This window comes from Stylophora pistillata, chromosome 3 (genome assembly GCF_964205215.1).
Source record: "Stylophora pistillata chromosome 3, jaStyPist1.2, whole genome shotgun sequence".
NCBI classification, from domain to species: Eukaryota; Metazoa; Cnidaria; class Anthozoa; order Scleractinia; family Pocilloporidae; genus Stylophora; species Stylophora pistillata.
In genome coordinates, this window is record NC_142521.1 from 43,800,697 (window position 1) to 43,815,815 (window position 15,119).

Here is a 15,119-nt window from a genome sequence, read left to right on the forward strand (position 1 = left end):
TATTAGTGATGGGGGAGTTTTTTCAAATTCAGGTATTGCATCCACTTGTAATTTTAAAAAAAGACAACTTTGTATATATTTAAATTTATGTTTACAATTCCACATTCCTAAGCACAACTGGTTTAAGTTTAAACGTTCTCTACGTACCCCTAGGTTTTATTTACATTTAGTGATTAGTTAATTGCAAACGACCCCACAAGCTCATTTAGCTTTAACACTCATCGTTTTAAAATAAAGGCTATCTATCTATCTATCTATCTATCTATCTATCTATCTATCTAGGCGAGGCATTTAACACACTAAATATATATTAAAGGGAACAGTGGTTCCAGCTCATCCCCCTTCCCCCTCCCCCTCCCCCCTCCGTCCCAGTTTCCAATATTTTCTACATTTGTGGATGGTTTTATTACCACAAGGGGAGATAAACTGGCCCAATGATAGGAGCACTGAGTTCTGTTTTAACCCCTTCACTCTCATGATTTCATTAATAGTTCTCCTTACTGTCTGTTATACAATTCTTATAAAGTTAGTTTGGAGAATCTGGTATTCGATCAACTAATTACTCCAATTGATATTTTTCTTGATTTTCATCACTTTTCGGATTGATATTGTATCATTTTACACGGAATACAAATATGGCGTCAAATTTGAGTTGCCACTGTTCTGGACTCACTAGCCTCTCACACATGTAATAATCCTTTTGTATTTCAAATCGGACGCCATATTTGCAATCGGTGTATTGTAATGTGAAATTCTATCTTGCATGGTCATTGATGGGAGTGAAAGGGTCAAAAGATCCAGGTTACAGAAGCAGCGTGGCATATTTTTTTGTGTGTTCTTAAGCAAGAATTTGACTGTCACATACCATAGCTTCTCTCCGCCCAGAAGTGCCAAAGGGTACAGAAACTGATACAAGCTAGTATATAGTATATTGTAGCTATGTATATTGTAGAGTTCAAAAGGAGTTTAATAAGTAGGTGTTATTGGTCACTAGTCCTCTCCTTTCCCCCACCCCTCCCTTCCTCATTTTTCTTTTTTTTTTGCCTCCTACTGATGTAAACATTGACGACGGGCTACTGGAATGAGAACCCGTGACTGGGCTGTAGGTAATTATAAGACATGGGAGGGGTGGGGGGGCAGTATTCTATCTGGGGGCAGCCAGTGTCCAGTGGAAGCTCGTGGATACTCCAAGAATTTACCTTACAAAGCGAGGTAGCAGCTAAATGTGTTTCGTACGGTTTCTGCTTCTCACCTACAGTTTACTCATTGACCTGCAATATTATAGTATCGTTTTAAGTACTCTTATCAAGTGGCTACTTGGTTCCCCAAGTCACTAATTGTCACTTCAGGCAGAAGGTGTTCTAATTTTTTTCATTTTTATGTGGATGAGCTAAAATTTATTGCAATCAGAACGGGAAGTGTACCCCTATTCCCCGCTTACTCTCTTAGAGATTTTCATTCTTCACGGCAGACACTTTTGATAAGAGACAGGAATTTAACTCTTTTATTCTGCTAACATTTCTTAGGAGAACTACGGTATAAAAGATTCTGCCTCATCCGAGAAGGTGAAAAAGTTATATCATGAGCTCAACTTGAAGCAGGTCTACAAGGACTTCGAAGAGGAAAGTTACAAGAACATTGTAGAACTTATATCGCAGAAATCTGCCAACCTGCCTGAAGGATTGTTTCTAGAGTTTGTGAAGAAAATCTACAAGCGGGATAAAGGAGCAGTTTTGACCCAAACTAGAGTTAGCATTATTGCATCTCCTAGAGATGAGGGCTTTGAATAGCCCATTTTCGAATTACCCTTGGCCTCATTTTCAAAACGAGGCCTGGTGCTCAACCACTCTTGTGAAAATGAGTTTAATTTGCATGTGAATGAAAACTTGTAATCATATGAAAGGATGAGCACCAGGACTCGTTTTTAAAATGAGGCCAAGGATAATTCGGAAATGGGCTATTAGTTTACAAAAACGAAAATAAAAACAAGGTTAAAATAGTCAGGCTCTCATGGAAGTCTTAACTTGATAGAAATGAAAGACACAAAGAAGGGTTTTGATTATTTAAGTTGATGCAAGTATAACTGTTCACGGCCCATTTGCTTAAGTATTCCAGGAAGATCGTTGTTTTCTCTTGAACGACCACCACTGTTATTTTGACTCACAGAAATACCAGCAGAAGAAGAAGACACGGGTGTACTGGTAACAATTTCTTCACTTCTTTTTTCAATTGGCTGTAGGAAAATTTAGCGAGATAAACGCGCGGCTGAAGTGTATTGAGACTGCCACAAAATGCAATTGCGCACGTCATATATATGCGGACGAAGAGATTTATATAATCTGAACTATACACGAAATTTGATTGGTTCTTACTCGTGGCCTGTTAGAGGATAGATGATAAATGACGTCACCGTTAATAAAATTTTTTACGTCTTCACTATAGAAAGCAAATGGATTCTATGTTGCCGTGAGTATGTTCAGTAACTGATCAAGAACACGTCAAAATGTAGTAAGAACATCAGTGAAACACCCAGTTGCGCATCGTGTGCCACTTTCTTGTTCTGATGTACTACGTTATAGATTCACAGCAACGTGGTTTCATTTGTTAAGTACACAATGATGGCTCAATAGTAATATGGATGTTTCCTCCAAAGCAAACCTTAAAAATGAACTAGACAAAAAAAAAGCAGTTGGTTAATAGCGTCAGCCATTTTTTAAGTCAAACTACATGTACCAGCTATACAGTTCCTTGACACGCGAAAACAAGAAATATAACCTGTAAATCTCAGTTTATAAGCTGAATGTAAGCGTTAAAATGCGCCACTTTGCTAAGACGAAGGTTTACGACTCGATATGTGAAACTATGCTACCGCGTGTTTTTTACTGTGGACACGTGGTGGAACACGGCGGTCAAATAAGGCATGCGTGAGGGGATCAATTTTTAACGCCAAAATTTCTAAAAACACACGAAACAACCGCTGTTTTGTAAAATATGCGAAATAAGATTGAGACATTCATAGTAATCTGTAAAAGAAAATAAAAGTAGGGAAAGGAAAACTCGAGACTCGAGCTCAAAGCTTCGTCAAGCGCGAATATCCTGTTGATTTACGTACTTAGAAGAGCCAATAAACAGAACACTGACACAACAACGTTTGTTTTATCCTCAGTTCTGGTTCACCCTGGTATTCTTCTCCTATTTCAATCATTTTGTACACTGCCTCTGTTTCATCTTTACAATGCCTTTTGATCCTTTCCCTAACCTTTTTTTTTTATCATAGTTTTTTACTCTCTTTCTTTTGCCCTGCTACAGCTATTTGTTGTTTTGTGTTCTACTTATTGGCTCTTCTAAGTATCTGATATCACGCAACTACATTCAACTCTGCATAAGATCCCCCGCTGCGAAGTTTAAAAATGTTTCACAGCGGGGACTCACTGATAAAAAAAAAAATTATCACGTTGAAAATTTTGTTAAAAACCTTAATTCCGGATTTTCGTGGCCGTAAAATTACAAGATGGGAACAAGATTGAAATAATTTCAGCATTGCGTGACAAATAATAAGTATGTTTCATCTACACTCGTATCAGATTGCTTCCCATCTCCAACGCGCGTCTCCGGCAAAGAACATTTGACCTACCAGTATAAATTATTAAACTGTCCCCTTTCCAGTCCACAATGAAGCTAAAATTTACCTTAGAACTTCTTAATAATTTAAAGTGTTCGAATATGCCAAGACAAACAGACGCCTTCCGCTAGCTTACGGAATGTGGTATTGTAAGCAATTTCACCATAAGGAAATGGATGAGAATTTGAAACGAAAGCAGGAATGAAAACCAATCTGTCGTCGTTACCTATATCCTAATCGAACACGGTGCTAACAGCTGAAATGTGCGTGGAATTCCGCAGTTAACCACAGGGATACAAATTAGATTATGTCGTGACGTTTTAAATACCGATGTTGTGATTTCCACAAAGTTCAACCTGGTTTTTCCATGCGGAAATGCAACTAATTTTTATATCCTCGAAAACGACACTATTTCCACTTATCATGAGCTTAATCTGAACTGATTCTGAGCTATACCGCATGGGGCAAATGATAATTGAAAATTTGCCAAGAAATGCGACATTTGAGTTTTAAAATATTGGTGATTTTCAAAAGCGTTCCGTGAGAGCAATATGAGATGAAATGGTCCTGTTTTAGACTAAAATCATACCTCTATTCCTCCTATACAAATTTATAAATTGATAGGAACTTGCCTTCTTTTGCGCTTTTCATGAGCAAAGTTTATTTGCCTCTACTCGGGGCACTGATTTCCGCCATTTTACGGCTACCAACGCTTGTTTCCGTTTTCCTGAATTTTCTAGAATAAAGAGGAAAGTCTGGAGAAAGAAAACCTTACCATGTTTCTATCGTTACTATAAGGTGTCTCAGGGCAAAATATGAAGGTTTTCAAATCTTTAAACATGTGCTACATTTCTCGATTTTCACTCGGTCAATTCAGAAAGTCGCTTTAAGGTGTTTATGTACAGTTTCCTTGGAGACCATCCTCTTGACAATAAAGAAAATATATATTCCTACTTCGAATCCAGTGTGGAAAGGATTAAATTGAGTGTATTACCGTAACTTGAGTTCGTAACTTTCAGTTTGTAACGTAACTTTTTCCTAGCTGCCTTCATTTTTAGTCGGGCTTTGAACATTTTGGCAGCGTTTAAGAACTGCTGTTTTGATTGAATGCTTGTTGTTTAGACCAAGTGCACAAAAACATTCTTTGGGCTTGAATGAATTTTAGGGACCTTAAGCAAGCTACGACGGCGACGGTAAAGTTTGTTTTCAAGTGTAGTACAGTTCTTAGCCGTCCTCTGCAAAACTACAACATGAAATCAGCTTGGTCTTAAAACAGAAACCCCGATCAAACGCTGCTCACAGACGTCATGCGGAGGTTGAGCTGTGGCACCGTAAGAGACGATAAACACATACAGCCATTCGCGAAATTCTAGCTAATTTTCAATCGAAGTCCTCTTTCTGAGTTGCTGTTTGTACAAAACACATTTATTAGGCCCTTATGTTTGCACGTGAAACCCATGTATACCTCCCGCGCAATTATAAAAAGCTCTGTTTTTTATTTTTATTATTATTCTTTTATTTTTACGTGAAACCATTAGCTATACTGATAAGACTTTCATCAAGATCTAATCTCAAGATTGTGCCGTCCTTGTCTTCCGATGCAGTTTGAAACTAAGTCAATATGTAGCAGAGTTATATATGATTTTTTAGTCAAGTTCGAAATGTTTTCTGTAGTGTAAACCCTTAAAAACTATCAGTCAAAGAGCAATTGGTTGGTAGCGTTGTACCCATGCATTTTGTATTTTCAACGTTTCTGAGTTACATTTGTCATTAGGTAGTATATTATTCAAACAGTTACATGTTATTCACTTCCTTAACAAGTTAAAACGATATATATAATAATTTGAAAATTGAGTGGACAAATGAATGTAAACATTTTAGCGCGCTACTTTGCAGAGACGAAGGTTTACCACACAACACCGGCGTCAAACATCGGTACAGCGCTTTATCTAGGCACACATTCAAAGCATGAACACTTGTCCTGTTGGCCTCTCAATGTTCAAATTCTCTTTGGGATCTTAAAAAATCTTGAAATGCCCTCTGATTAATTCTCAAGAATCAATGAGAACAGAGAAGAAAATTTTCATTTTGTTAAGGTTCCTTACTGTAAGAACGGGTAGCTGTCTTAGCTTTAGGGAAAAAACCTGTCACCTAAAAATTTACCTGTAACTTTGACGTAGTTTATCAAACAACTAAGTAGATAGGTGAATAAATATAATGAAAAGTTTTCCAAAGACCTAGCCAAAGTAAGCAACGTTTAAACGCAATATCATGTAATATTTTGTTGTCTATACTTAGTAATGTGCCACGTGATCCAGCCTGCATATAGTAAATACTCTAATTTAAGCAATTTTACAGCACGTAAGTTATGACTCTAGAGCGTTTGATCACTGAACAACACAGTTCACGGCTCTTCAACTGTGACATTGCCATGAGTAAGATTTTTGAATGCAGACCATTTCAGAACAGAACCATGAGGTATGCTGCAATTTATGTACTGGGCGGCAATGTCGCTTTCGGACAGAACTTTATCCCAAATGTTGACACCTGCCAATCGGCCGTGAAGAGTTTGCTTAGGGTCATAACCTCCGGCAACAGAGTCTTGCTCTTGTCCAAGCACCAGAGCGCCGCCAGATTTAACGATAGCGTTCTTGCTGTTGGTATTCGTTTTCTGTTCTATAACTTTGCCATCCCTATAGAGTTTTGCTACTCCTTGACTGTTTTCCCAGGTGAGACACAAGTGTTCCCAGATATCATTGTAAAGATTTCTTGCCTCAAACCTGAAAAAAAAAAAGGAAAAAAAGGAAAAAATATAAGCACAACAGTTTAAAATATATTTAATCATTCAAGAGCCGCCTTCTTTTTGTTTGTTACTAATTCAGTCAATGAAGAGTCATCCAGTCTGTCAGTCAGTTAGTCAGTCTATAGTAATGTTTAAAAAAACCTGTCAGTCAGTCAGTCAGTCTGTCATCTAGTCAAACTGTCTGCCAGTCAGTCAGTCAGTCTGTCAGTCAGTCAGTCAGTCAGTCAGTCTGTCAGTCCGTCAGTCAGTCTTTCAGTCAGTCAGTCAGTTAGTTAGTCAGTCAGTCTTTTAGTCAATCTGTCTGTCAGTCAGTACATACATACATACATACATACGTTAGTTGACTACTCCCCATGGGGGCTTTTCAGGCCCAATTCCCACCCATCCCATCCAAGGGGAGGACATCCACAACACAGTAATCTCGTGCGTGGGAAATTAACGTCTCCTACCCCTAACCCTGCAGGAGACCGGAGCTACGGTTTATTCGTCCTTATCTGAGAAGTCTAGAATATCTATCCATTTCTTGATTATGGAAAGGTAGCAAATTCTCCTCACTTATTTTAAGACCATGAGTATCGGTCCGGCCGGGGCTCGAACCCTCGACCTCCCGTACAACACAATCCGGCGCTCTAACCAACTGAGCTAACCGGGAGTCAGTCAATCAGTCTTTCAGTCAGTCAGTCAGTCAGTCAGTCTGTCACCTAGTCAATCTGTCTTTCAGTAAGTCAGTCAGTCAGTCTGTCAGTCAGTCAGTTAGTCAGTCAGTCAGTCAGTCTTTCAGTCAATCAGTCAGTCAATCAGTCAATCTGTCTGTCAGTCAGTAAGTCAGTCAGTCAGTCAGTCAGTCAGTCTGTCAGTCAGTCAGTCTGTCAGTCAATCTGTCTGTCAGTCAGTAAGTCAGTCAGTCTGTCTGTCAGCCAGTATGTTCTGTCTGCTAGTCAGTCCGTCATATCCGTCAGTCAGTCTGTCACACAGTCAGTCAAGTTGTCAGCCAGTCAGTCAGGTTGTCAGCCAATCAGTATGTCTACCAGTTAGTCGGTCAGCTAGTCGTTTTTCAGTCAGACAGTTTGTCAATCAGCAAGATAGTCTGTCGCCCATTCAATCAGTCTGTCATGTAGCCAGTCAGCCAGTTAATCTGTCTGCTTGTATGTTTAAATTCCTTTCTTTTCCTTCAAGCGTTCGTGTCTAAAAAGGAGATCATGGTATGTCCTGTATTATGAGTATTATGATACCTCAACCCAGTTTTCAAAAATCCATGAAGCATTACCAGAATGTATTATGGTCAACTACCAGAGCCAGGGTTGCATTAATTTCGACGGCAATGCTTTTGTCTTTTTGTTGAGTGGCATAGCTAATGACAAACTGACCCCCTTGGTCTGCAACAAGTTTGATAAAAAAACACACTGACAGCTGGCTGAGATCTGAGGCTATCGCTGGATTCTTCATGGCATAATTTTCTGTAGAACGCGGCTCCGGAAACACCATGAGGTACTCTACAACAGAGGAAATAAACTTCAGAAACTTCAAGACAATTGTTTGAGAAACTGCGCATTTTTTAAATATTTTTGCTTCTTTAGAAGTATCCAGTTTTTGTTTAAATTTTCCTTCGTTTTTCGCAAGTGCCGCACGCCTATCGGGGACGATAGTCCAACAGTGTTCAGTCTTAAGCAACATAGAATAAGACACGCATAGGATAAAGATCTCGCCTTGTTGTTAAGTTCTGAACGACCTGCGGCTTAATCTAGGGCATAGTTTGCCCCTGCGTTCTTTGCAAGATAACTGGTTCACGCCTAACCCTAATCAACTATTTAATAATAATAATAATAATAATAATAATTTAATATTTATATTGCGCAAATTAACATGTCGAGCCCCTTGGTCTGCAACAAGTTTGATTTAAGGCCATAATCTAAATATAAAGTAAAGAATACGAAAAATTGTTGCATCGATATCTTTGTTAGTGCGTAGGGTGACGAAGGAAATACGCAAAGTCATCACTCACTTGTAAATAGAATCTTAAAAGATGGACGCATGTTTTAAGGTGACTAGTATCAGTTTTCATCTTTTTTACGGTTTGTAACTTTGAAAGAATACAAGAAAAAGACTGACCAAGGCCACTTGAACACTTTTACGGAGTTGAATTATATAATCACTGGTCATTCAAATATATGTGACATTTCGTCAACAACAGTTTCCATGGCAACGTTTCCAAAGGATTATTCAGACACATTTTTCAGCTTATGGCTCAAATAGCCCGGTGGGAAAGAAAGCCAACTATTGCATTACAATATGAAGAAACCTTTATGTTTTCTTTGTTTTGACTGTCTTCTGCCACTTTTTGCGACTACATCGCCGACACTACCCAAAAACTACGAACTTTGTAATATCATTCTAAGCAATTCTCTTCATGCGCGGATTAAGAAACGAGCAATCCCGAGCGGGTAAGGTGGGCCCATCTTGCCCGCTCGGGTAGAAATCAGAACACAGGATTTGCTTCATGTTGCCCACGGGCGCTGCCAGCGATATGATAACTCCTATTACAAGACCTCACAAAATGTATTAGCGTTGTCTTATAAGTTAGCTATAGCAGCTTTTCTAATCGTGACATCGGTACGCAAGTCGACGTATGTAGTTAAAATATTGCACGTTTTTGTTCCTTTCCTAAATCTGGTTCTCTTATCAAATAAGTGTTTTATTTTTTCTTCATATAAGTTCTGTTCGCGCTAGGCTCTTCCCGACAAGGTCTTTGCTCTCTACTTCCCAGATTACACCCATGAATCTCTTCTGCGTTTTCCTTTGTTTGAGAAATTTTCTCCAATGTTCGCCTAATCAAACAATAACCTGTGATTTCTAATAATGAATATTAATAATTTCCATGATCCGAGTAAGAAAAAAATACAAATTTCACAACGAAACCGATTAGTTCTGTCTTTTCATAGCAATGAAGTTTCGTTGCGATCTTGAGAAAGTTCCATCACCACCTGCTTGTTTGCAAGTATTTCCGCTGATGAGCATTGAAAATTCAGGCTTTAAGTCTCTATTTTTATGTTTTTTCGTCTTTTTTAAAGCGTCGTGACACAGCAAGGTTAAGAAGTGAAAGAACTTTGAAGAACTACGCTACCCTGGGACTCACCCATGATGTCTTGCGAGTTTGACTTCACGGTTTCATTTAAGTTTTCTTTCAAATCAAATAAAAAAAATCTTGGCCTCTCACCAAAACATTGTTTTGAAATGCTGTTAAATGTTACATATACTGATTTATTCGCTATGATAAAGAAAAAAGGTATTGCAAATAACCGTTTTATACCCAGCCTCGTTTCCATGTTGACCAATAAGTTTTCAAATAAACGAGTTTGTAAAAAATTGGGAAAGCTACACTTTCACGATAGCTTTCAAATGAATTGGTAAAGTCTTTCACATAACCTTTCATCAGATAGCACTCACCCTTACAAAATAAGACAAAAGTAGCGTAAACCGTAAAAAGCCTCGCGCCGCCATATTTGTTATGAATTTTCGACCTGCCTTCCCCGCGAGGAAACTGGTACGAGCCACCTAAAGGTGGCTCGTAACAGTTTCCTCGCGCGGGGAACAGGTCACTCTTGCGTGACGCGCCCGAGAGAAACGTGCTACGCGGCTACTGTGAATGCAGGAGATAGAAACTAAGATAAAGAAGACGATTTTTGGAGAAGTAAAGGTTGCTTTACTTCACATCTAAAAGAAATATTCAAGCGATATGAAATCTTGCGACGGCGAAAAAAGAAGAACTCAAGTGAAGGATAATCTACCTGAAGTGGAAGAAGACTTTGAAACTTAAAGGAAAATAATATGACATAGCCAGAAGTCGTGTGTAGGATTGTTAAGATGAGCCCGGGAGGCTATCTTTGACAGCTGTTTAATGATTTTCTTAATTAGCAGTAAACGTCTGTAAACAGCAGATCGTAGCTATAAGAGATCATGAGCAAATGTCGATCTTATAGAATCCAGATTTTAAAATGCGCGAGAACGCGCGCGGAAATTGCTAAACTCACGAAAGCTATTGCATGAAAACAAGTCCGGTGAACCCCTTCTTTTTATTGTTCCAATATGATAATAACGTCGAAAGGAATCATCAGAAAAAGAAACAAGAAAATTCTACGGAAGGAAATTTGCGATGTCTGAAAATTGCCTTTTTTCTAGATTTTCTGAAATTCCGCTCCGTATAATTTTTTAAAAATCTTTGTGCATTTTCCTTTTCAAGTGCCAAATGCAATCACTGAAAAAAATCATGGGGTCACCGGGTTAGTTTCCGAATTATTTAAGCCACAAGGTAAAAAATGCGTCTGAATAAGCCTATGAAAGCGTTGCCATGGAAACTGCTAGTGGCGAAATGACACCTATTTTTGGATAACCAATGATTTTATAATTTAACCTCGTAAAAGTGTTCAACTGGCCTTGGTCAGTCTTTCTGTTGTATTCTTTCAAAGTTACAAACCATCAAAAAGACCAAAACCGGTACGAGCCACCTTAACCTATCCACCTAGCCTTCTTAACCTATCCACCTAGCCTTCTTAGAGTTTGCCTGCGTGTGTGTGTGTGTGTATGTTTGTGGGTGAATACTCACCTTTATTACTTAACCGCGACTCTTACTTTGCTCTCTAATAGTTCCCTGAGCAAAACATAAGCACATCGCATAGCTTATCGACAGCCTAACCGTGTGTATATGCGTGTGCGCGAGCTTCTGTGCGTGCATATGCTGCGTGCTTGTACGTATGCAAGTGCGTGCATGCGTACGTTTGTGTCTGTGCTTGCCTTTGTTACTACTCTTAATTTAATTGCCATAAAGGGTTTTCCATTAAACTGCCTACGCACTAATTTTTTCGAGCGCCCGCCCACCAGCTTTATTGGTAATAAGACGGTTCAACGGAGTTTGCAAACAAGCTAAAACAAATGGAAATACGGCAAACTGTTACCAAACACTATTCATGCTGCATGTTAAATTCTATTTCAGTAGTTCTTGTTCTCTCAGGTGCAGTCCGTCAACAAAGCGGTTAATCGTCTGCGCAAGTGCGACCGTTGTATTGCTTGAGTAGGCAGAAGATCTAGAAATCCAAAGAACTGTAACTTTTTTGATAAAGCTAAACGAAAAACTGGTGAATTAACAGGAGACCCATGATTAACCAAGTTTGTGTTCGAGAATTATCGTGTTTTCCTCTTCTCTTCTTTTGTTTCTTTTTACAGATTTCTCCAATAGCTTCAGCTTTTCCACATATTTTGTGTACCAGTGATTGTTTGCTATGCTTTCCTTCAGGCTTTTGCGTGGGAAATTGGCACGCAATTTGACATCGACGAGTCGACGTTGACAATTTGACATTGATAATTTGACATTGACCTGTGATCGCTCTGCTGGCTCTGTCGGCAGAGGCAAATTCAGTTTCATCTGAGTGGTAGGTCTATGGTTTTCTATATCACGAATATATTCAAAGCGTTCAAAAAAACAACTTACACTTCCCTCTTCGCAGTCGAACGAAATTCACACATGTGTTCACTAAATGATTACAGTTTGAAGTAGTCGGCGTTGTATGGCAATCCCTATTGATATGGGGAAATTCCGTTGAAGAGGTTTATGGTAGATCTCGTAAAATCTTCAATGGATTTTTTCTTAGCTTCAGGATTTTGGTTTTTGGGCCGTATCTTCGCAGTTCAGCGAATATCAGCAAATTACGGCCAGACGTTTCAAAATTACTCTTAATAATTCCAGTTTTTAGGTGAAATTAGGTGTTGAATGGGATCTTAATCAAGTTTTATTGAATATATCACAACAATGTTTCATCTGATGAATTTTAAACGTGTTCTTAGCCATTGTGCTAATATTTCAAACCAGGAGATTACTTCTATTTCGCCATGGTAGGTAAATTACAAACTTCTTATTCTGTCTGTTCGTTCTAAGCGCGCTCGTGGGCAATAAGAAGCGAATCCTTTCTTCCTTAATTTGGAGCTGACCTGGGTGAAATTTTGGAAAAATAACTCACCTATATTACACCGCTGTTTTCCTTCTGGTCCTGATGAACACCTGCAGTCATTGTTAACTGATATGAAAAGGATAGAGAAAAGAGATAATTATAGAAAAGATTACACTTTTAAAAATAAGTCAGTCTGTACTCAAATGACGACTAGTAATGGCTCAGCAGGAATCAGATAGGCCACAAACGTACGCTGGTATAACATTATTTTTGAAAAAATTGCTCTAGAAACTAAAAGTTTTAAATTACCTCTTTCGCAGTGTCTTCCTGTATATGCTTCCGTACAGCGACACTTGTAACTGTTTGTCCGATACAGAGGTACACAGGTCCCTTTGTTCTGACAGGGCGACATCGAGCATGGAGACTAAGATCGAGAAAATCAAGTACTCACTTCCTTGATAAAAAGCAGTAGTAGTAGTATTAGTACTTTATTTAGACACATTTCACCAGTGAGCCTGGGGCTCATTTAAATGTGAACGTGTATGGTAAAATGTAAAATTTGAATATGTTATCTATTCGATAAAAATACAAAAACTAGACCATAAAATTTAAAAACTATACTATACAAATTGAAATATGTTAACTACTCGATACAAAGATTACAGCAACAATTGGCCTTGGCAGTCAGGTTAACATTGTTCAGAAAAATTTTTAAACTTCTAAGAGAGGACGCTCTTATATGTCTGGTAGGTGGTCCATAAACATGAAGTTATCAAACGATAATATTTCTACAAATACTTTAATTTAAAAGTAGGCTGATTTAGCTTACAATAACCTCTTAGGTCATAATTGCTAGAACGCAATGAGAACAATTCCTTGATGTAGTTTGCCTCCGTATTAAATGAAGATTTATAGAGAAGGATTAGGGCTTACGCGTATCTGCGATGTTCCAGGGACTTGATGTTTACTATCTTAAGTAGATCGCCAAATGGAGTTGACTTGAGCAGATTCATCAGTGTTCTGATAGCAAACTGATTGGTAAATTCTAGCTTGTTAGAAAGTCCAGGTGAAAGTCTCACTAAACCAGGTTACAAACTTTGATGACATTTGATATAATGACTTAAAAATGGCTTGCGACGAAAAGAAAAGTAAAAAAAAAAAAAGGCACAGAGAGACGTACTTTAACGTTCAGTTAACAGTTCAATATAACTTGTTCACACGACTTCGACCGCCGGTTTCGGTCATCATCAAGATAAAATTTTAAAAAATGTGATGATAATGATAAAACGATAAAAAAAGAGTTTTACCGTAATACTGTAGTGATACCGAGAATGGTTGATAATGAACTTGTCTGAATGAGTGTAACGATCCGATGGAAGCAGTTCACATAGCAGATTTTCGATGTTATCAGCCAAATCTGCCAGGTTGAAGGACAAACATGGATCCTCATAGAGACATTTAAACGCGCACTCTGAGGAGTGTTGGACCAGTTCTTTCCCAACATATGTAATGTTCAAATAGGAGCCTTTGTGAGCAAGAAAATTGGCGAAAGCAATCCCATTATGTAGTGATTGTCCTGTGTTTGATAAAGAAATGAAGATAACCGATCAAAATAGTTTTGCTTATACTTATTTATGAGATAGATAACAAAAAACACGCGGGTAATACTGCGACGGGAGAGAGATGATACCTTTTGAGGTCTGCAAAGAGCTCGCTGATACAATCAGAGCAAGGAAACAGGAAGATAACAAGAAAAATTCCATATTTTTCTTCTAGCTCACAGAGAAATCATTTTCGTGCTGATACACGGTTTGCAAACATCTGCTTCAGTTAATATTACAATTTCTCTTCATCCATAATTTATTTGTTTTTCCTTTTAGGTGTTTGACTACATTTTTTTTTTCGGAATTGATTATTTTTGTTGAGAGAGAGGGCGTAACACTTTGTGGCGATAGCCAAAGATATGTGTTTTAAAGACATCTGTTAGAAACCTAAAAAAAAGAGAGATAAAGTAAAATTTTACAGCGGTCTAATGCGATTAAAAAAAGCGTATATGTCGTTACAAAAATTTTCCGTGCAGGGAATTACCGTTTTGGGCATTAAGATGTGTAACTAGGTGAGTGGTCTTTGTTAAAATCTTGCCGCAGGGGGGGAAGTTTGTCTTCTTTTATTAATGTTTTTCTCTGGCGTCACAAGGTTATTTATCTTTCTTTTTAGTTTCTTTGCTTTACATAAATTAGGGAGAAAATTAAAAGAATGACAGAAAAGAGCTCCAGAGATTAAAATCAACTCGTTTGAATTCTGCTTCCAAGGAAAGTTTTTAAGAAAGGTTTATTGATGTGTGTTAATGCCGGTTATATTAAGTGTTGTGGGTTATTTTTTTACCACTCGCTTGGCGAATTAACAAGAGGTAGCGAGACTCTATAATTTTCTTCTTTTATCCTCTTCTCTTCTATTGTTGCTACTACCTTCTACTACCACAGCTATTTCTGTTCCTCTTCTCTTCTGACTTTAGCGAGGAGTGCTCTCTCATTTAATGTAAAATTCACAGACATGTTTGGGTTAGCTGACCCTGGGAATTTCCAAAACAGGATATTCAGTGTGGGTAAAACTCAAGGTCAGTTTTACCAACCCAAACATGACCACCTAGCGAGCTAGTTTTCCTCGACCATAACAAGCGATTAAAATGTCTAGTACGGTAAGAACTGAGCCAAGTTCAAGCACACACTAAAATTAAATGATCAAAACTATAGAT

General features: G+C 38.2%; 1 protein-coding gene across 1 annotated transcript; it reads right to left on the bottom strand.

The window, feature by feature from the left end:
- Nucleotides 1-4,994: 4,994 nt before the first annotated feature.
- On the bottom strand, nucleotides 4,995-14,202 carry LOC148736265 (C-reactive protein-like). The gene is made up of 6 exons (XM_088755036.1): nucleotides 14,055-14,202; nucleotides 13,672-13,940; nucleotides 12,674-12,788; nucleotides 12,434-12,490; nucleotides 7,693-7,918; nucleotides 4,995-6,402 (listed from the first exon to the last, which is right to left on the bottom strand). Exons 1-6 carry the CDS (start codon nucleotides 14,125-14,127, stop codon nucleotides 6,027-6,029), a joined length of 1,116 nt encoding a protein of 371 aa, XP_088611162.1. The 5' UTR covers nucleotides 14,128-14,202; the 3' UTR covers nucleotides 4,995-6,026.
- Between the last annotated feature and the right edge of the window lie 917 nt (nucleotides 14,203-15,119).

Excerpts from the sequence above, each read along its gene's own strand:
- LOC148736265 (XM_088755036.1), bottom strand. The coding sequence starts at position 14,127 with ATGGAATTTTTCTTGTTATCTTCCTGTTTCCTTGCTCTGATTGTATCA. Across the intron at positions 13,941-14,054 it reads CTCTTTGCAGACCTCAAAAG|GACAATCACTACATAATGGG; the intron begins GTATCATCTCTC and ends TATCAAACACAG. Across the intron at positions 12,491-12,673 it reads AGGAAGACACTGCGAAAGAG|TTAACAATGACTGCAGGTGT; the intron begins GTAATTTAAAAC and ends TTTTCATATCAG.